General features: G+C 39.3%; 1 protein-coding gene across 2 annotated transcripts in view; it reads left to right on the top strand.

Moving 5' to 3' along the window:
* TXNDC11 (thioredoxin domain containing 11) overlaps window positions 1–22,388 on the top strand; it is a 105,642-nt gene that overhangs the window by 7,834 nt on the left and 75,420 nt on the right. The window contains exons 2-5 of one of the 2 annotated variants that reach the window (XM_050966420.1): window positions 1,110–1,326; window positions 4,876–4,973; window positions 7,343–7,472; window positions 19,675–19,768. In XM_050966420.1, the coding sequence (XP_050822377.1) occupies window positions 1,110–1,326; window positions 4,876–4,973; window positions 7,343–7,472; window positions 19,675–19,768 (539 nt within the window). Of the gene's footprint in view, window positions 1–1,109; window positions 1,327–4,875; window positions 4,974–7,342; window positions 7,473–19,674; window positions 19,769–22,388 lie in introns of those variants that run through there. The other variant, XM_050966421.1, reaches the window with a different exon arrangement.

The following is a 22,388-nucleotide window of genomic DNA, read 5'->3' on the forward strand; positions in this document are numbered from 1 at the left end:
AGAGCCCAGTTATGTGATTAGATTGCTTGAGAGAACTGTTTGCTGTGTATTTTTACTCCATTTAAAATGCTATTTTGGGTCAAACACAGTTCTCTTTAAGAAAGTGAATTTGTCTGGGTGGCTGTTATTTTCTTTAAATAAGATTTGTGCCCAGACAGTGACGTGTCTGTTTTGCCCTAAATGAATTTTGGCCTCTTTAATGATTAGTTCTGGGTTTACAATGAAATAAGCTATAGCAGACATTTTACAAAATACAAAGTTGTAATAAGTAAAACGTATTAATTACTCCTTCATAATACAATATAGAATAAAGAAATACTGAACACTTAGAAGACTAGCTAACTGTAATATTTTTACAGACATAGCTTTTATTTTACATCACTAAACTTTGGCTAGTGTTTGTTCTCGTATCACCTAAAGTAGAAGAGTTAAAACAGGAGGAGGCCAGGGAAGAATTCCAAATAAACCTCTTATGCTGGCTATTTCTCATGCTAAAGAGAGATACTATTCCTCTTTGATAATTTAAGTGTTTGTGTCTTTTAGGATTCATTCTGTGCTATATTGGTTTCGTAATTTGATTATTAATTGTATTTGTGCAATAATTTGGTCAAGTAAGTTATTAATACTAGTTTATACTGTTGTCAGTTCCTTGATGAATTCATCTGATCTCCATTATAACCTCAATTTGATTATTGCGTTGTTTAGTGTCTTAGAGAAGTGTAGCAAATTAATTAGCTTTATATTTGCTTGTTTAATTTATCAAAAAATTCATAAAAAGTAACCAAATTTTCTCTCAAGTGTCTGTGAGGTCCAAACAACCTATAAGGATATGAGGCCCACTGACACACTCCTGAATTAAGCTCCATTACCACTACAATATAATGCACAAGAATATGTCTGACAGAGTTTATTTCGTAAGGCCTATGTTTTATGACATGTCATAGAACTAAACCAGGTAATATAAATTTTTGTCATTTGTATGAATTTTGGAGATTTTTATCATTGCATAACCTTTGCTAGGCTTCAGTAAACGAGTGTTTTGGAATGTTTACATATTTTTTTTGCTGCTGTATTATGTTGTCTAAGTACTGTCTTTTTCTTTCCCTTAGCCGAGCAAAAGATGTAACAATGGCAGCGAAAGTTCCAGTTAATTTCTTCTCCTCAAAATCTCCAGTCCTTGATCTTTTTCGGGGGCAACTGGACTATGCAGATTACATTCGCCAAGATTCTGAAGTTGTACTGTATTTTTTTTATGCCCCATGGTGTGGACAGTCCATTGCAGCAAGGGAAGAAATTGAACAAGTGGCAAGCAGATTGGCAGACCAGGTAATTCCAGTAAAGATGTTAATTAAAAAATGGCTTAGTTGGCCTTCACCCATTTCCAAACACTGCCTTTTTCTGATCATCTCATGTGATGTCAGTGGGACCTGGATGCTTATGTTTAGCCTATCCTCTTTAAATTAAATGCAGAAAAGCCCTGGTCCCCATTCTCTCACATATGTGTTATTCTCATTTCTAGGAGGGGAACTGTGTGAATTTCAAAAAGTAGAATTTTCTCATTATTCCTGAAAAGGGCTGGGGTTGCCTTTGTGCAGAAGTGGCAGCTCCTAACCTCCCAAACGCTTGAATCCTATGGGATCCACTGGCGGGATAGGCATACATGTAGAGGTCCCTCTGTCTTCACAGTGCTGCCCAGCTTCTGGACACTTCATGCCTACAGCTGTCCTAAAACTCCTATCAATGGGTTTCATGCCACAGTATGGGAAATGAGTGCAAATTACTACAGACTTAGGGCTTGTCTACACTAGCACTTTTGTTAGCAAAACTTTTGTTGGGATTTGAAAAAAACACCCCACTGGCCGACATGAGTTTCACCAACAAAAACGCCAGTGTTGTTAGTGTTATGTTGGTGGGAGACACTCTCTCGCAGACATAGCTACCGCCACTCGTTGTGGGTGGTTTAATTATGCCGGCAGGAGCGCTCTCTCCCGTCGTCATAGATTGACTACACAGAAGAGCTTACAGCAACGCTGCTGAAGTGGTACAGCTGTGCTGCTGTAAGGCCTGTCATGTAGAACTGGTAACTTTGGGCTCACGTGCTCCTTAATTTTGTGGGGAAATGTGAGAGAGTGCTCTAGACTTTTTCTGAAGGGTTTTAATCGTGTGTGTGACTGAAACAATCTCCCAAGTGCATATTTTTCTAGAGGCAACCTCTGTGCCTTCAAGATGGTGGAGAGATAGTGTGGTTCTCCTATCCCCTAGAGAAGTCACAAAGGAGGTTTCATTATGAGGAAGGGATTTTGGACATTTGTTTAATCTTTCAGCATACTAAGCCTTGAAAATTTTGAGCTCCAAGAGGTGAATTTTTCCTGAAATGAATATCATATGAAAAGAAAGAAGTGGTTTAAAATGGAACATTGTTTAACCTTAACTGTAGTGAACAGAACCAGGTAAACACGATGAGGGCCTGGTCAGCTTAACTGAAAACCAGTCAGTGATTGTGTTGGTTATCTGCAAAGCACCTTTTAATATGTACTAATGTCTTCTTCCGTATGCTTTCCTTCCAGTTGAGTGCTGTTTCTTCTCCTATTTTTTTTTTTTTAAAGTTTAATTACTACCTTTCTACTCTGCTCAGAATGGTCTAGAAATGAGTCACCATTTCTAAATTTATTTAAACTGAAAACAATATCAATACCTAAAATCCAGTTCCTTCTTGCTTTGGATCATTCCCTTTCTGCCTTTCCAAACACCAAGAAATAGGTTTTTTTAAAAGAGTATATTTCACCTTTTTGGAAACTTCAGTTGGTGCGCCTCTGAATCAGTCAGGTTGTTTGACCAGTTATAGAAGTAAAAAACTAGCACACAGCATTTTTCAGAAAAGAAACAGGAACTCACATACCACATCTGTTTTGGGTTTTGGTAATTATGTTTGAAATTTTTATTTGATACAGTTGTTTATTATTATTAATAATATTTATTGCAGTAGTGCTTAAAGACCAATCAGGAATGGCATAACGTACAAACACAGTGAACAGTCTTTGCCCTGAAGAGCTTACAGTCTAACTCAGTGGTCCCCAACATAGCGCCCGCCTAGTGCTCAGCAGGGGAAAGAAGCCGCGACCCTGCGGTTGCCAGGGACAGAGAACTCCAGGGCTTCTCTGTCCCCAGCAGGCGCCGGGCTGCGGCTTCTTCCGGCCCTGCGCCTGCCAGGGACAGAGAACTCCAGGGCTGTGGGCTCAGGTGCTCTCTGTCCCCGGCAGGCGCAGGGCCGCACCTTCTCCCCAGCTTCAGAAGCCAGAGAGAAGCTGCAGCCCTGCGCCTGCCACGGACAGAGAACTCCAGGGCTGCGGGTGCTGGTGCTCTCTGTCCCTGGCAGGTGCGGGGCTGCAGCTTCTCTCCGGCTTCAAGAAAAGAAGCCGCGACCCCGTGCCTGCCAGGCACAGAGAACTCTGGGGCTGCAGAGAAGCCGCGACCCCGTGCCTGCCAGGCACAGAGAACTCTGGGGCTGCAGAGAAGCCGCGACCCCGTGCCTGCCAGGCACAGAGAACTCTGGGGCTGCAGAGAAGCCGCGACCCCGTGCCTGCCAGGCACAGAGAACTCAGAGAAGCCGCGGCCTCGTGCCTGCCAGGCACAGAGAACTCTGGGGCTGCAGAGAAGCCGCGACCCCATGCCTGCCAGGCACAGAGAACTCAGAGAAGCCGCGGCCTCGTGCCTGCCAGGCACAGAGAACTCTGGGGCTGCAGAGAAGCCGCGACCCCGTGCCTGCCAGGCACAGAGAACTCGGGGGCTGCAGAGAAGCCGCGACCCCGTGCCTGCCAGGCACAGAGAACTCTGGGGCTGCAGAGAAGCCGCGACCCCATGCCTGCCAGGCACAGAGAACTCAGAGAAGCCGCGGCCTCATGCCTGCCAGGCACAGAGAACTCTGGGGCTGCAGAGAAGCCACAGCCCCGCGCCTGCCAGGCACAGAGAACTCCAGGGCTGCAGGCGCAGGTGTTCTCTGTCCCCGGCAGGCGCGGGGCCCACCCAGTGCCCAGCAGGGGGGAGATGCCAGGGCCCCCCACCTGCTGGGGACAGAGTACTCCGGGGTTGCAGCCTGCGCAGTTTCTCTCAGGCTTCTCGCTTCACTGCCCAGAACTGCCACCAAAAAAAAACCAAAACCAAAACTGCTCCGCCTCTGCAGAATGGACTGAATGCTGCCACGTAGCATATGCTGACACAGGCACCTGCCTGCTTGCTCTACTGGTGCCTGGAGCTGACCCTGTATGTGAGTATTCTTCCTGCACTGATACTGTTTTCTTGTGCTTTGCAATTTATTATTTTTTTAACATTTTGCTCCAGAATGAGTGGTTCAAATAAGAGACAACGTACGTATTGTTTCAACCCAGAGTGGGAAGAATATTAAATATTTTTTTTGTATTATTTAATGTACAAATACAAAATAAGCCTTGAAAAATTGTTGGCACTCGCCACACTCTTCTGAAAATATGAATGTGCTACTGGCCACAAAAAGGTTGGGGACCACTGATCTAACTAGACAAGACAAAGACAGAGTGGGAGAAGGGATTTAATAAGAGTGAACATATGATGGCAGCAAATGTTATGTCAGTTTCTTGATTTTTGTTTTTTATTTTTGTGTGTGTATGGATTTAGTTAGGAGAAGATAAGATAAATGGAAAGAAAAGTGAAGAGAGAGGGGACATAGCAGGAAAAGGTGGAGGGGAATAGAAAAGAGGGTAAGAGGGGCAGTTGTGGGGTGAACCTGAGATGAAGAGATTTTGGAGGGCAGGGGAGAAAGAGGGTTGTAGCAAACAGCTAATCGGCACAGGATAGAGAAAGTCATGGTGATGTGTTTTGTACCTTTGGTCTGTTCTGCAGGTGCTGTTTGTGGCAGTTAACTGCTGGTGGAACCAGGGGAAATGCAGGAAACAGAAACATTTCTTTTATTTTCCTGTGATATATTTGTACCATCGGAGGTAAGAGTTTCACAAATGTGATTTATCTGCATTTTAGATTACTGGTAGAAGAACATCATGGAAATATCAAGAATACAGTTTGTAATACAAGGGCTGCAGGATGAAGTTCATCCCTGTGCAGAGGCCCTGTAGAAAACTTGTGAACTATTTACACCCCCACAAGCCCTGAATGGGATTTAAGTGACTCAGAGGCCTTGTGCTGCCCTTTGTACTTGGCTGAATTTCACCTCTTGTGAATAGTCGCTTAGCCTGTCCATTGTTTTGTCCTTAGGCAAAATTCCCATTGACTTCAATGGGAGTTTGCCTCAGATGAGGATTCAAGAATTTGGACCTATATTATTTGTTTTATTTTTAATATTTCCTGCTTGCTTTGGGGGTGGGTAGCATCATTTGGTCTCAAGTCAGGAAAGCACCCCTACTGGGGACAGCACTTATGTGCTTAAGTCCCACTGAAGTCAGTGGGATTTAAGCATGTACTTAAAATTAAGCAGATGCTTAGGTCTTTTTCTGAATTGGGACCTGTACCAATGTTAAGCTGTGAAAGTTTGGCATCCCTGCTGTCCCTTTACATCTTTTCTTTTTTTGATTTTTGTCTGAACTTGAAAATAAGGCACTGAGCATATAGCCTTACACTAGTTTCAGTGGAGGCAGGTGCTGTGCAGGCTCCCACATACATTTCTACCTGTGCACTTTAGTCCTGCACTGTGGCTCCCTATCTTTTCCAGTCCTGCATTTCTCCCTTGAGTAGTCAGCTAGTCATGTAAACTGTGCAACATTGTTTTATTTGCACATGTTTAGTAATGCTTCAATTCTCAACTCATTTTTTGTAGATGAGGGGAGAATGCTGAAATTTGCTGTCAGCTGAAATGCAGGGTGTGTCTACCTACACAGGTTGCACTGATATAACTTAAAACAGTATAAGAACTGATTTAGTTAAATCAGTGCAAATTCTGATGTTGACACACATCACTGATTTATCTCAAGTCTGTAAATTTTTCAGTACAAACTAAATCAATATAAGCCAAGTTTAAATTGATATGAGGGTCCATGTAGAAAGTTGCACCAAAATAATGAAAGGCTTCAATTACAACTGATTTACTTATTTCAGTTTGTATTTACCAGCCCTCAGATAGTTACATGTTAAGCTCTAAAGCATATTTTTCCACCAGTATGATTTGGATTAGTGTGGTCTTTGTGCTTAGGAGGGTGCTAAATTACTTAATGTAGCAGATTTTTGCTTAAACTCTTCATTTTATGTATAAATGTGTGTTTAAAAATAAAATTTGCAAACAAACAACAAACACCACTCTACAGGTCATTATAAACTAGTGTGCTTGAATTGCTTATGCTGTGTAGATGGACTCCTCTACCTCTCCCAAGGTGTTGAACTTCTAAAATTGTATATTGTGCATGCAGAGTAATATTTTTCCATCAATTTTTCTGACCTATGCATTACATAATAATGTTCCTGTGTATTGATATAATGCATGTTGCTAGCAATCCAAAGAGCTGTAATAATACCAGTTGATATGATCCAGTGGAATGCCTCTGAACCAATTTGATCTTTATGAATACATGGTATCTTTTAATGCAGAGTAATATTTTTCTTATAATGTTATATATATTACATATAAATATGTGCAAAACTACATCAAGGTTCTAAGTGACTCCCACAGAGGGAATACGAATGAGAGAGTTAAAACTACACTTTATGCTTTTAATTTGATTTTACGTACTACACCTAACTTTCTTTTGATTGATTTATTTCATTGTGCAGCGTGGTGTTAAATCTAATCAGATGACAGTTAACAGATTCCCACCTGTGAAAGCCTACTTCATTCTTGCATCATTCATGTGTGATGGAGTAGCAGTATTTGCACCTGTCTAGTTTAATTCTTTCTTGTTTTCTTTTTTAATCCTCAAGGATTTTTTAAATATATATCTTTGCAGTTGTGTGTCTATTGAAGTGTATGGACAAAGCAGAACAGCCTATCGCTCCACATGCTAATTAGACCATTTTGTAATTTTTGCCTGTCTTTTATCACTTTTTTTTAATAAGACTCAGAGGTTGTCTTAATTCCCAGATCCTTACTATCACACACAATCATAGACTCTTTATCAGAGTCTCTATTATTTCAGTAGGTAAATTCTTAATGGGTCTCCCTTGTAGTCACTTAACACTGATACTCTATCAGTTACAGAAGTTACTCTTATTCAGCATTAGGAACATCCTCTGCTCTCTAGGGACTGAGCATGGTGTCTCTGTATTACTTTCAGCCTCTGCCATCCCAACCAGGGACTCCATTGTTAATTTAGTGGTCGCAGCTTAACCTTCAAATCTTAATGTATTATTATTTTTTTGGTACTAGTTTTGGACCAATTGAATACAAAGGCCCTATGAGTGCTGTTTATATTGAAAAGTTTGTTCGCCGGGTGATGACACCACTACTCTACATCTCGTCTCGATCAAAATTACTAGATTTCCTCTCAAATTATGAGGTACTTGTCTCTCTTGTCTAGTATTACCATTTGTGGTTTTGAAAGGGTTTGATTTGTTTCAGGATTAAATCTGACCTTCTCCAAATCAGTAGGTTCTCTCAGGGTCTCAGAAACCTGCAGTGCATCTCAAGTGTTTTTACAATTATAACACGTGAAATGACAGACCAATAATACCAGTTCCTAATACACTGGCTACATATTTCCTGCATTATACGAATTTCAGTGTTTCCCTAGTTTATGATTATTAATTTGTTTTATAGTAGTGTCTAGAGACCACAGCCAAGAATGTGACTCCTCTGTATCAGGTGTTGTATAGTTTTTGCCCCAAAGGATTTACAGTTTAAGCTTGGAATGCAGTCAAAGGATGAATAATAGAATTAATGTTTAAAATAAAAGTCAAAGTAATATTACAAATTTCTAATAAATGAGAATATCAGTCAAGTAAAAGCTCACATTAAATCAAATGAATAACTGGCTTCTAGAGACATACTACAAACAAATACAGGTTATCAAATTTGTTTAACGTCACACTTTTAATCCACATCAAGGGATGTTGCATTGTGTTTGACTAGCTTTCAGTTTCTGGTGTGTACTTACACTGTGGCAGTGCCCAAAATGGAGTAGGTTGCTTTCCAAACACACATTAAAATATGGTCCCTGCTTTGCAGAGTGTGCAATCTAAAAAGAGAGACAAATGAAGGCCAGGGAAAAGAGATACCACATACAAGCAAAGTTATCTGGGTGCTGATTGGCACATGTCATTTTAGTGGCATTTTTTTGTTTCTGTATATGGAAAGATTGTGGAAGAGACGAGGACTGATAAATAGAGCATAGATTTGATGTGCATAGGAACAGGAGGCATGATGGACAGCAGGGAAGTCTGAGACTTAAGTGTGGGGAGAAAGAGGAAAATGGAGATGGGAAAATAGCGAGTGGGATAGTTTAGATGGGGTGGGGAGCATGGTGGCCAGAAAGTAAGGTCCTAATGCGAAGGGGGTTTGGTCAGAGAGAAGCAAGAGCAAAAAACAGTCAACAAAATGTGAAATTTGACTAGTTCAAATTTGAAGTTTCCAATGAGATCAGGAGACGGAGGGGTAAGAAGTCCCTGCTAATGCTGCTGTTCCTCCTCTGAATTGCTCTGAAGTGCCTCTGACTAATGTGGAGCCCCCATATGTTTGTTGTGTGTGTGCTGCCACAAAATGGGAGCTGCTGAGCCCCCCTCTCTATTGCAGCTGCCACCTTAGTCTCTCTTGCTCCCAGCAGGATCCGGTTTTTGACTAATAAAAGGCTCCTTGTCCCTGCTCTCCATCCTGGTCTCAGCAGGTACTTGAGGTGTGGCTTAATCTTGTGGCCATGATGCCTGTCTTCCCTCACTACCAGGCCACCATTATGGTCAGTGGGTTACAGTAAAACTTAGGGCTACATTCTCTTCTCAGTCCATAGTGGAATGTCATAGGGAAGTTTTGCAGAGATCAGGGTAGTATGTGGCTTTTATGTAGTAAGTAAACTTTTAGTTATCATTATTTCTATTTGTTCAGTTCCTTATTGTCACATTTGGTACCACTGAGTGGGGAAAATGTACTCCCCTTTTAGGATTATGAGTGCTTCTGCCATTTGATTATCTTCTTTCCTCATTCTCCTTTTTTCAGTTTCTTTCCCTTTTTCTTTGTGTGTTTCCTTTTGCCTTCCCTCTGTATTTTCTTCTCTGCAGCAACATTTTCCACACTATTTGGGTTTTGCTCCCACAGATGGTCAACAATGAAATGTTTAATGTGGACAGTAACATTTCAGTGAGTTTTAGCACTTGTCTCAATGAAATTAATGGCTGATGGGGATTCACAACTCTCATCCTCATTTTTTCAAGTAGTCCATTGATTCAGGTGGACATAATAGCTTCTGTTACACTTGATTCATGTTTGGAAGATTTTCTTCACAACCATGAGGGCAAGAGGTATTTTTTTTAATTAAATCTTAGATTATTAATATGCCTCTAGTTTCAAGTTTCAGATTTCAGTACGATCAATAAGGATCAAATCCAGTCAGAATTCCTTTAATCACATCAAGTAGTCTCTGAACAATTGAATGCCTTACCCCTTATTCAGGCCAGACTCTAACTGAAGTTAATAAAAGATTGTCCTATGCAGTGAATATGAGAACAATCCCGAAGAGCTTGGAAGACCATGATATCAGTGTATACTGTACATACAATATGGGTTAGGGGGAGGAGAAAATAATGTGGACTAGTACTTTTAACAAGTAGATCTCAAAAATGACAAATTGTGAGAAGTGGTACCTCTTGTGCATACTTTCTTTTATATGGCCATTATGTCTGCGCAACTGAATAACATACCTTCCAAGATGTGATAATGTACTCTAGCTGGGTCTTGCTGTCTCTGAAAACAGTTCTCAAAGAGAAAGGTATGGATTAAAAGTGGAACAGTGATGCATGGAAGTGTGTGTGTGTGTATATTTTCTGGGAAAGATAGTTTTGCCAGAGTCACTTACATCTACAAAAGGAATTAAATTTAGAGTTCAACCTACCCTCTTTCCTTAACTCACTCTGTTGTACTTAGGCCTTTTAGGGGAATGCCAAAAGGTTGGACGCAGCTATATATATTGTCTGTTCAGTGTTGCAAAACTTCTTTTTCTTGCTGCTATGGGGTGAGTTTGTGATTGCTTGAGGATTGCTTTTTTTTGTTTGTTTTTTTGCTGAATTTCCTTGTTTTATTAATTTAAATCCAACTTTTTATACATTTAATTTATTGTAGTCATGTGGTTTAACACAGTGGCTCTCAATCTTTACAGTATACTATACCCCTTCTAGGAATCTGATTTGCCTTGCATACCCCCAAGTGTCATCTCACTTAAAAACTACTTGCTTACAAAATCAGACATAAAAATATAAAAGTGTCACCGCACACTATCACTGAAAAATTGCTTACTTTCTCATTTTACCATATAATTATAAAATAAATCCACTGGAATATAAATACAGTACTTACATTTCAACGTATAGTATATAGAGCAGTATAAACAAGTCATTGCCTGTATGAACATTTAGTTTGTGCTGACTTCGCTAGTGCTTTTTATATAGCCCGTTGTAAAATGGGGCAAATATCTAGATGAGTTGATGTACCCCAGAAGACCTCTGTTTACCCCCAAGAGTATGTGTACCTCTGGTTGAGAACCACTGGTTTACCATATCTCATCTAATATTAAGGACAGGAAGACTTCATGATTTAACAGTCTTTACAATGTAGTAGCATCAGAAATGGATGGAGATTGTGAGTTAAGCCAGTGCTAGTGTAACTCTCACACCGCTTGGGTGTGATGTTTTGTCCCATCTGGTGGCACCAAGAGCACTTAGAGAGAGTTAAATGAGTCTGCTCTACAGCCTTAGCTCATGCAGTAGAGGCTCATGCACTAAGTTCCAAAGGCCCTAGGTTCAATCCCACCTGACAACCAAGGTCTGTTGGCGTTATAAGTGGGGGCTCGTCTGGGATTTGAACTGGGAAGTCTCTGAAGCTCGGGACGCGCTTCCTCAGCTAGGGGAAGTATGTAACCCACAGACCCTGGGTGTGATGTTCTGTACCATCTGGTTGCTCCAAGACCACTTAGAGAGAGAAAATGAGTCTGTTACACTAGTTGCTGTGCATGCATACTAGCAAGAGCTTTCCTTTTTTTTCTCTGAGACATCTTCCTTTTTTGGTTAATGAAAGTGATGTAGTACATTCTTGAGGACTGTTGTCACAACTATATAACTAGCAGTTTTTCACAAATATACATCATGAGATATTAAATATATTTAAAGTGAAGCGAACCTGTCAGTAGTATATATTACAAAGGTAGATAAAGCAGTTGCATTTCTTTCATGCAAACGTGTAATTTCATAGCTACTTGACTGATTAAGAAGTGTATCTCTGTTTGTGATGTTTGATTCTTCTTTTGCTTTTTGGGGTTACAACTGGCAAACTTTTCCTTCTAGGTGAGGGCATCCAACATCCTCTTAAGAATAGCTATAAATTGGTAAGGTCTGATAAACGTATGTAATATTCTTTCTAGAAACAAAATGGGCACTTGAGTTCTAGGATACTGATAGACGCTCTTAAAATTGGGCTGTATTTAAAAAATCACTTATTCTATTGAGATATCGTTTGTGATCGTTTCTCTGAAACATAAAAGCAGCCTCAGGTAGCCATTGCTTATATCAAAATGCAAGGTTGTGCCAAATGTGTTCCAAAGTTCAGACAAATACAATTGTCAAATAATTTAGGTGGAGAACAATTTTCTGTTTTGCAATCTGGTATGTATAAGAAAGAAGCTATATGCTACAAGATTGATTTCTGGGGAAGGATCTTCAGCTGGATGAGTTGAAATTGTATTTTGAAGAATGTTATATCTTCAAAACAAAGAATGATGCAACGTGAAACACGAGGCAAACAAGTTTCAGAGTGGTAGCCGTATTAGTCTGTATCAGCAAAAAGAACAAGGAGTACTTGTGGTACCTTCAGCAGGAGTCCCCAACGCGGTGCCCGTGGGTGCCATAGCGCCCGCGGGGGCATCTAAATGCACCCGTGTCCTGCGGTCGAGCATCCAGAAATTTGGCGGCATTTCGACGGATGCTCGACTGCTGCCACGGTCCTTCGTCTCACGCCTGCCAAACGAAAAGGTTGGGGACCACTGCCTTGGAGACTAACAAATCTTTTGAGCATAAGCTTTTGTGGGCTTAAAGCCCACTTCATCAGATGCATACAGTGGAAAATACAGTAGGAAGATATATATGCATCTGATGAAGTGGTCTTTAACTCATGAAAGCTTATGATCAAATAAATTTGTTAGTCTCTAAGGCGCCACAAGTACTCCTTGTTCTTCAAGCAAACAAAGACTTTTGGATTACTTCTGATTTGTGGCACCAGGAGATGTCATGAGGAAGAGCCCAAAGCCTGAGAAAGACAGTGGAAAGGAGGAGGGTCTATAGGGTGTCTAGGTCCCATATTGTTTAAGGGATTATACATCAGGAAATAAGGCCCTCATCTTGTAGAGGGATTGCTACAAGCAGATCCACATGTTGACATGAATTCCTTTGCAGAATCTAGGTTTGTAATTTATGGGTTGGTCTAAATGGCAGCCACTGCCAGACATGCAAGGTGGGCATAAGATATTTTCTAATGGTCACTTCTGGTAGCAGACATGCTGTGACATTCTGCACTGGCTGCAAGACATAGGGTTGCATTGTGACAGCCCGGAATAGGGGGAATTGCAGTAGTTAAACTGAAATGAGAAAGCCTTGGGTGGCATTGGTGAGACTGAACTTTGGTGGCAAATTCTTTTCTTCTGTTCTGACAGATATGTTAGTTGCACTTTGGAAGGATTATTTTCCTTTTAAAAGGACAAACTGCTGTTTTTGAACTCCAGTTATTGTATACACACAGATTCTTATTTGTCTTTCTCTTTTTTTGAACATTTTATTTACAGCTTTATGCAGTAAAAATGATAATGCCACAGTGAGAAATGTACATTGATTTTAGCAGACATAGTCTATATAAATGAATAGGGCTATTCTTTTAACTTTTAAAAGGTGATTTATCTTGACTTTTGATTGTGATGACTGAAAAATATTTAAAGAGTTTTTATTTAAAAAGCTTTTCCCCCTTCTCTCTTTTTTTTTAAATTTTTAGGGCTAATATCGGTTTAGACTTTTATATTCATGCCTAGCAGTGTTGCTTTGTAGTTTGAGCAAAGAAGTGATGGTCAGGAGTGACTGACTTCTATTCCTGTTTCTGCCCCTGATTTGCTGTGTCACCCTGGACAACTCTTTTCCTCAATTCTGTCATTTTGAAATGGATACTAATTTTTACCTACCTCCTTATGGCTTCTGGGATTTAATTAATATATGTAAGGTGCTTTGATATTCTCCAATGGAAGAAGTCATAGAAATACAAAGTATTCTTTTTAAAATAATAATATTCAGCAGTTAAACATCATTTATATTTTCAGTGCACATTCAAACTCTTTTTCTCTCCCACTCTTCTATGTCCTTGCAAAGTCAGCAACGTTAATTTTACATCTGGCACATTCTCACATTCTGTTTTTATAGGACAGTCTCTTATATCAGAGAAAACAAATTCTTGTTGGTTCCAGTGTAAAGGGGACTAAAAAATAGGTCTGCTTTGTCTTCCTGCCCTCACTCATTTATGGCTAAATGAATGTTCTCCAAGCGCTATGTCAGCTGTCCCATGACTCCTGCCGGTACTATGGACAACTGTATTATGGTAAAGAAGAGGAAGAGGGGGAAATATCAGCCAACTCCAGAAATCAGAGCAACAGTGAGATTGAAGCTGCCAGCCACAAGTGGGAGAGGCAAGAGTAGAGAAGAAGGGAATTGGGCAGCTGTGCCATAAGTCTAGGTAGTGGGGAGAGAAAAGGACCCAATGGCTGGGCAGCATTTGCAGTGGAGAGGAAACCCAGAACACAAGGAAATGTCCAGGAAAGGAGAGGGTGAGAGAGGAACAGATCAATTAGGAGGGGAAGATAGGTTTAAAAGCAAAAGCAGACAATGTGATTCAAATTTTGCCATATTAAAAAGCAGTAAAATATATATAATTATTTTTCTAAAATTGCTTTTCCATGTAAGCCCAGGGACAATGTACAGCTGTGGATGGGAGAGGATGTGGTCCCTGAAATAATTTCTGAATTATGATGATGTTCACTGTGAAAAAGTTGGAGAATCTCTGTCCTGAGGCATAGGTGTTTTGGATTGGAGAACAGGAAACATGAGCAGATTTCTATGAACTTCCTCTCCAACAGTGCACTATTTTTTTGTCTAGCCTCTGATGTTGACCCTCATCTTTTACATGCTAAAATGATAATATCTTATAGTAAGAAGAAACCAAATATTTACCATGACTGATCAGCAGTCATTTTGATTTCCAGCTTTTTATAGATAGACCAAAACCCTACAGTGTGTACATTGTGATTTCGTGTGTTTGGACCAGGGGAGAGGTCTGTGAAAAGACAGTTTGCTGTGAATTATTCTTGTAGTGATTTCACTGATCTTATTTTTGGGGTTCTTTGTTTGTGAGAGACATAGGAAAATCTCAGAATACCATTTGGTTTCTTAGAATATTTAAACTATTTCTGAGCAGAATACTTCTATTTTTTCTTATTGTGTCAGGGGACACATTTTGTATGGGACTGAAGTGATATTTTGGGGAAATTAGCAATTCATATTTACAAGTGTCCCTATTCTTCCTCAGACATTTACGCAGACACAAAGTACATCAGAAGTGATATTCTTCAAAATTGAATGTACAAAACATTTTTGATCGTGTCAGAAAGGATGTAGAGAATTTTGATCAACATTTGACTTCATTTTGACATCTTATTTATCTATTTCTATTTCTTAGAATTATTGATGAGTGGAATGTTTCAAATCCTGTAATTTATGTGAAATTTAAGATGAAAATAGCAAATTGATGGGAAAGTGACACACTACTGTATAACAAAAATAGATTAGTAAAGATATTAATAGACTGCAAAGCTATACTTAATGCCACAAGAGGGCCACAAACCCTGTGATAAAATACCTAGTTGCAAAATGTATTATTTTCTACATTTGAAAGTGCTGATTCTTCTCTCCTTAACACTAGTATAGAACTCTATTGAAGGCAGCAGTGAATGTACACCATTGTAAAAATGGTATGAGATCAGAATTGGAATTGCTTGAGAGATGCAGGAAAAATTGCAGAATAGTATTTTGGGTTTTAGACAACTGCCTCCCCCTTCCAAAAAAGATTTAAATTACTTCAGGAGTAAGATATACTGCTTCTAAGAAAGCTCTGGGTCTGTGTCCAGACTGTATTTTTTGAGTTAGAACATCTAACAGTTATTTTAACAAAATGTTAATCTCTGACTCAGTTCTTCAGCTGTTTAACGAGATTATTCAGGAGCAACATCCTCCATCTGATGTGCTTAAGCAGCAGACTTTTTCCTTCAGTAGTGTCACGTGAGAGGTCTAACTGGCCTAAGAAGAGTAAACAAAAGACACAAAGGTTCACAGCATACTTGCCCTCTCCACATCTAAGGGAGACCTAGCTGGAAGGAGCTCTTCGTAACACCAGCTCCCCCTTTTGCTCCATCTCCGGGAAAATACCTCCTGATCAGTGCAAGTTGAATGGGTCATTTGTTCACCAGCTGGTTAGGAAGCTGGCTCTCATCTCTGCTACAGCAGTGCCTAGCTTGAGAGCAGTGGTAAGGGAACAATCTCCATCGTAGCCTGTGTCTGTCTAAGGAAAATTGAACTATCCACTTCAGGAATTAGTCAGAATTCTCCCTCCTTTTCCTTTCTGCCACGCTAGGTCAGTAGCAGGGAGATGTTCCCACTGGACAACTCAGCTCGCTGTACACACAGGAAAGTGGACAGCCTTCATTTCTGTGAAGCTGCCTCACCTCAGTCCTCAGTTCCTTCCTTAACTTTTAAGAGCCTTAGCTGATATAGGACATATAGTGCTTATCATTGGTGATTCTGGGCCCAAAAGATAAATTTCCTCTTTAAAGTGTTCCTCTCCTTAAGAATAATGAGGAGTCTGGTGGCACCATAAAGACTACAAGATTTATTTGGGCATAAGGTTTCATGGGTAAAAAACCCCACTTCTTCAGATGCATTGAGTGAAAATTACAATGGGGTTTTTTACCCACAAAAGCTTATGCCCAAATAAATCTGTTAAGATGCCACCGGAGTCCTCATTGTTTTTGTGGATACAGACTGACACGGCTACCCCGATACTCCTCTCCTTAAGATGCACCACTGTTCTCCTGAGGGTGCTCCTGGACAGTGCTTAGGAACTTCCATCTGAATGGACAAAACAGTGCTTGCTCTCTCTCTTCCCATCCCCCTAATACTGCCACCTATCTCTGGTTCTTACTTCAGGCCTTAAGAAGAAGGATAAATTCAGCCGGAGTGGTGCTAAGTGACTTTGCATATGTCTACGCTTCGACCTAGGACAGCTCAAGGGACATATCCACACTAGCTCTGATCATGCTAGTGTGCTAAAAATAGAGTGTAGCTATGGCAGTATGAGGGGTTAGCGTCCCTGAGTGTCTGCCTAGCATCTTGGATGGTAAGTTCTCGGGCTGGCTAGCCCCTGGCGCCACTGTGGTTGCCCTCTATTTTAAGCATGCTAGCTTGATCAGAGCTAGTGTAGGTATGTCCGCTCAAGATGGAAATCTGACCTTGGCGCTCGAAGTATACACACATCTTTTGATTTTACTAGTCCCAGAAAAGTGAGATAATCCCTGGTGACTCCGTCTCCCTTTCTCAAGAAGGGAGAAAGAAAGCATCCTTCATCAGACAGCAGTATAGATCCTTTCACTGCTCTAGTGCTGAAGAGAAAAGACCAAGACCATGGAGACATACTTCTTCCTCCCAATGAGATTGGGGGCAGATGGGTGTAAAATAGTCCAAGCAGCAGGACAAGACCAGATTGGAAAAAATCCAGAAGCCCTGAAACAGTCCTCATTCCCCAGTTCTTCCTCATTCACAGAAGAAGGGGAACTTTCAGAATCAGAACCAGCCAGTTTCAGAAGAGAGAGAGAAATCGAGAGGAGTTCCAAAGCCAACTGTCCATTTTACACCACACTAAAAAGAGAACTGAGAGCACAGGGTAATTCAACCTCTCAAAAAACCCAGAAGAACAAATCTAGTAAAATAAGGCAAAATTAAGAGAACATTTCCCAGTATCTTCTAAGTAGCAGTTGTGTATCCCCCTTCATTTGACCCTCCCCAGAATCAGTGAGTGTGTAGTCCATGAATCCCAGAAGTGACAGAGATCCAGAACTTTTACACACTTCAAAAGAATGTCAGACTTCATCTTTCTTCCCAAAGTGGGAGCAGTGTGACTTCTTTTGTTTAAAGATACAGCTATACCTCTAGGTAACTTCCTTTGTCAAACTATTGGAAAAAGGCTGGAAGCTAGTTTAAGATTTTGTTTTGAAGCCTCCTTTGTGCTTCTTTGATTATCTGTAGCTTCTGAGTAATTTTCCAGAACCATTCTTGTCTTGATGGAGGATGTAGTTTGTTGGTAATATCTCACTATCAGTTGCTATGGAGGATCACAAACTTCATGTAGAAAATAAGGTAGAACATATTTTAGTAAAACTGTGATGGTATTTTATAATCCATATTTGAATAATTTATCATGCAGAGACAAGAAAATCAAAGCCACCTTACGAAGTATCTCACTGGTTGCTTCTCTTGCAGTGGATGCTTCTCTCAACTGCTTATGTTTCATAGTTCCAGCAATGGTGGGCAATATAGTAGTAAGTTGAAATATGTGGCTGGGCTCTTAAAGTATATCTTCTTTGAGATGGGGCAACCAGAACTGCATGCAGTATTCACGGTGTGCGTGTACCATGGATTTATGTAGTTTCATTATATTTTCTGTCTTTTATTATCTATCCCTTTCCTGATGGTTCCTAACACTGTTAGCTTTTTGGCTGCTGCTGCACATTGGGCTGGTGTTTTCAGAAAACTATCCACAATGACTCCGAGATCTTTTAGCTAATTTAGATCCCATCATTTTGTATGTATCACTGGGACTGTGTTTTCCAATGTGCATTACTTTGCATTTATCAACACTGAATTTCATCTGCCATTTTCTTACCCAGTCATCCAGTTTTGTGAGACCCCTTTGTAACTCTTCACAGGTTGCTTTTCCAGTCATGGGCCTTGTTTGAGTAGAGGCTGTCAGGCATGCCAAGTTGTCTAGTGTGGGGTTGTATGCTTGTGTGAGAGAGGAAGAGTATATGTGATTTGGACAAATGTCTGTGTATTTGGGACTTGGACAAGACTATTGAACTCATTTTCAGCTGTACTTTAAGGCAGAATTTGAAATGTGACAAATTTATTTCACTAGGAAAAGTGAATGCAGAGAAATCTTCTTACATCATAGGACAGTGAAAGGAACAGTGAAAGGATAACCATCCACATTTACAACAAATAAAATTCAGTATTTCATGTTAATGTTATCAAGTTGCATTTAGTGTTCATTTTTAAAAGACAGCTTTTAAACCTACTTTCTAGCTCTTTGTCCAGATAGCAGTGCAGTTATCAAGAAAATGAAGTGTGAATAAGAGTCCAACACCTGAGCTCCAGCTCTAGGACTGTTCCTCCTGATCAGTGCAAGTTGAGTGTATGATGAATTACTTGTTTTATCTGCAAATGCAAATATAAATAGTTCAAGGAAGGCTGTCTTACATTCTGATCTGTCTGCTCAAGTATTTATGTTCTAAGAATCACTGTTGTACCCCTACACTATTATCACATCTTGAATGTCTACAAACCAGTTCAAGTCTCATTAATGTAAAATATCCCTAAGCAATTTTTTTAAATAATTGTATATTCATCTCACTAAAATTCAGGGTTTATCAACCCATTCTCGATGGACAAAAATTTTGTATCTCTTTCTAGAGATCACAGATCCTTTAAATCTCAAATTACCTGGTTGCCCAGGCCAACAAAATAGTATATTTTCTTTTTGTGGAAATGCAGATAGTATCTGTGTTTCTCTCCTTTGTTTTTGTAAAATCAGTCTCTCAGTGACTTCTCTTGCAAGAATCTCATATGACTGATAGCTTACCAGTGTGATGTAGACTGGCAGTCATGCAGAGGCTTCAGATATAGATGTGAATCATGCGCAGTATAGTAAAAAGTTAAAGAAAGCCAAGTATTTTATGTTGAAAATGGGTTACAGTTGACTTCATTGTACATTGACACATTAAATCCCAAATCTCAGTTTCAAAAGAACTCAGTATGGTGCTATGTAAAAAATCAAGTATTCCATCAACATGGTGGTGCTGAAGCTTGACTCCTGCAATTATTTTAGATTATTACCATTTGCTTAGAGAATAATGTAACAACTAACATGGGAAATATGTAACTGTGAAATTATAATGTTTCTACAGATATACAGATTTGGTCTTGTGCACATTTTCCAAATTATAGTATTGGCTGATTTTTCCCCCCGTTCGTTTAAGATCCGCTTTTCTTGCAGAGTAAAATGGCTAGTTTGTTTTTCTAAAAAAACCAAAACAACCCATCAATGTTTAATCTGTTATGTTTTTTTACTGTAGTTAAATAATTGCAGTGTCCCATAAATATGTACTTTTGTAATAGCTTAGCTAACTCTAATTCTTATTCTTGCAGCCTGGAGTTCTAGGATATTTTGAGTTCAATGCTTCACCTCAGCCTCCTGGTTATTTGATATTCTTCACATCAGCATTACATTCATTAAAGAAAGGTAAAAGCTTAATCTTAAGAATTTAAGGCACCTTTGCAAATAGTTTACATATGTGAACTTCAGTTCTCATCTGAAATATTTTGTAATTTGAGAATTACAGCTCTTAGTATTGGTCTGACGACTAAGTTGTATTCCTTTGTTAATAGACAATGAATGGATTAAGGAGTAAAACGTTTTTGTTTAATTAATTCTTATTTTATATATCTTGTGGACAGGCAGAGTGAAATAAAATACATAGTGCATTTATCCTTTATCATATTTTCATAGCATAATAAATGTGATCTTCATTTTATATACAGTTTACTGAATATATCAAGCAAGTCTTATTTGCCAAGTCTCTCCACTTTATTGAAGGAAGTGCAGTTCATGTTTCATGTCACATTTCATCTACTATTTGGGTGCAGAAGTACTCAAAAGTAAATATAATTTTTGTAGCCAAATGAAAATGAAGCAAAATCACAAGTCTAAGCAGTAAAATTATTGAGTGCATTCCTGTTTTTAGGATCTGATCCTGCAAAAAGTTATGCTTGAGTGGCTTTTCTCACATGAGCAGTCTCTTCAAAAACATAGATTTGAGACTGCTGATTTGCGGAATCCATGGTATGTTTGTCTATTTTTCAGATAAGTTTTGTTTTACAGTGGAGTCAGAAGTCTGGTAGTGCAAGACATAACACTGGGGCTCATCCTCAGGTCTTTCCTGTCACTTCGCTTAATTTAGCTTCTGCTTTTTCACTTTCCTCATTTACTTACTTAATGTTGGGAAACATCTTGTAAATCTCTTCAAGTTACCTTTTCCACTGAAAGATGCTAAACAAAGAAATATTTACTTCCTTGGGAGTGATTATGGTAAAACCAAGATAGATTCTTCTTACATAGAGCTTAGGTTAGACAACTGCTAACAAAAGAAGATGCGCCTCCCACAGTGGTCACTTAGAATCAAGAAATTTGACCCCCCCGCCAAAAAGGTTATGTATAAAGAAGAACTAAATCTTTCTTCTTTTCTTTTTTTAAGGGGGAAAAGTAAAACTCTGAGAGTGGGCTCAGTTGCTGACTGATGATCATTGGTTTAATTTATGTCTGATTTAATGGCTAGTAGATAGATATTCATGCTGATGGGGGTAGGCTGACTATCTAAGCAAAGGACTTATCTGTATTTTGGAGAGTTTTATTCCAGTTTCCAAATTAAAGGAGAACTAAACTCCAAAATGTTTCATGTTTCAGTGCATAAACATAAAGCATAACATATTTATATGCATTTTGAAAGGTTATTTTAAAATGTAATTGTGTTCCTTTTGTAGCTTTTTTAAGTGCTGAGCATTTTTGCCACATTTCCTAGGAGCAGAAGCAATGATGTCATAACTTAAGTGGTTTACACACCACTGAGCTGGCCTCCCCAGTTATGCCATCAGTTTCTTAATTCTGAGTATGTTGCAGAGAAAAGTGCACAAAACGTTCCTGCATTTAAAATGCTTCATCTCTGAAACAAGCACTCGTACACCAAGAATAAATACAGTGTAAAATATAATTACAAAAATATCTTAAAGAACATTTCTTATTTTCATGTTTGCAGCCTGTAAATGTCATAATTTTTTTAGGTCTAATGAACATGGTATCTAGATAATTTCATGCCAAAATGTTGCGGAAACACTAAATAATACAACTTGTATACCTTCTTTTATCCAGTTTGTTGCATACATTATATTAATTCTCAATACTCTTGTGAAAAGAGTAATTATTATTGACCCCATTTCGTAGGTTGGGGACCTGTGGCATAAAGAGATGGAGTAGCTTGCCCAGGATAAATGAGTCAGTGGCACAACTTGGCAGAACAGAGTAGTACACACTTTGAGTTTGATGTATTATTAATTAGTTGTCCTTTGAGACCCAATCCTTATTTTATGTTTTTTATTTTCCTTAGTTATGCAGATTGATAATTTGTTTTAAAATGCTGAGGAAGACAAGTTGTCTTATTTTTGCGGGTTGAGTAATTCTTTTGTCAACTCTCTTATGTGTTTTGTCATATACATTAAAGCAAACTAGATACCTTATAGTTTGCACTAGCTGAGTCTATAAAGGGCTGCTTCAGCACAGCACAGGACATTAGAGCTCCTTACAAATTACTCCTTGAATGTGCTTTTCTGTGACATGTAGACAAATGCTTATACCGGGGTAAGAAACTTATTGCACGCGTGCCAAAGGCGGCACACGAGCTGATTTTCAGTGGCACTCACACTGCCCAGGTCCTGGCCACCGGTCTGGAGGGGCTCTGCATTTTAATTTAATTTTAAATGAAGCTTCTTAAACATTTTAAAAACCTTATTTACTTTACATACAACAATAGTTTAGTTATATATTATAGACTTATAGGAAGAAACCTTCTAAAAATGTTAAAATGTATTACTGGCACGCGAAACCTTAAATCAGAGTGAATAAATGAAGACTCAGCACACCACTTCTGAAAGGTTGCTGACCCCTGGCTTATACTCTCAGATTGTTCAGAAGACTTATGCTGCCATCTTTAACACATACTATCCCAGGAAGATTTAATCTGTAAGGTATTTATTATGATGGGAAAGCAGTGTAGGAGGAAAAAGCTGAGTATTGCTCTATGGCATGAAAT

Source organism: Gopherus flavomarginatus, chromosome 9 (genome assembly GCF_025201925.1).
Source record: "Gopherus flavomarginatus isolate rGopFla2 chromosome 9, rGopFla2.mat.asm, whole genome shotgun sequence".
Classification (NCBI taxonomy): domain Eukaryota; kingdom Metazoa; phylum Chordata; order Testudines; family Testudinidae; genus Gopherus; species Gopherus flavomarginatus.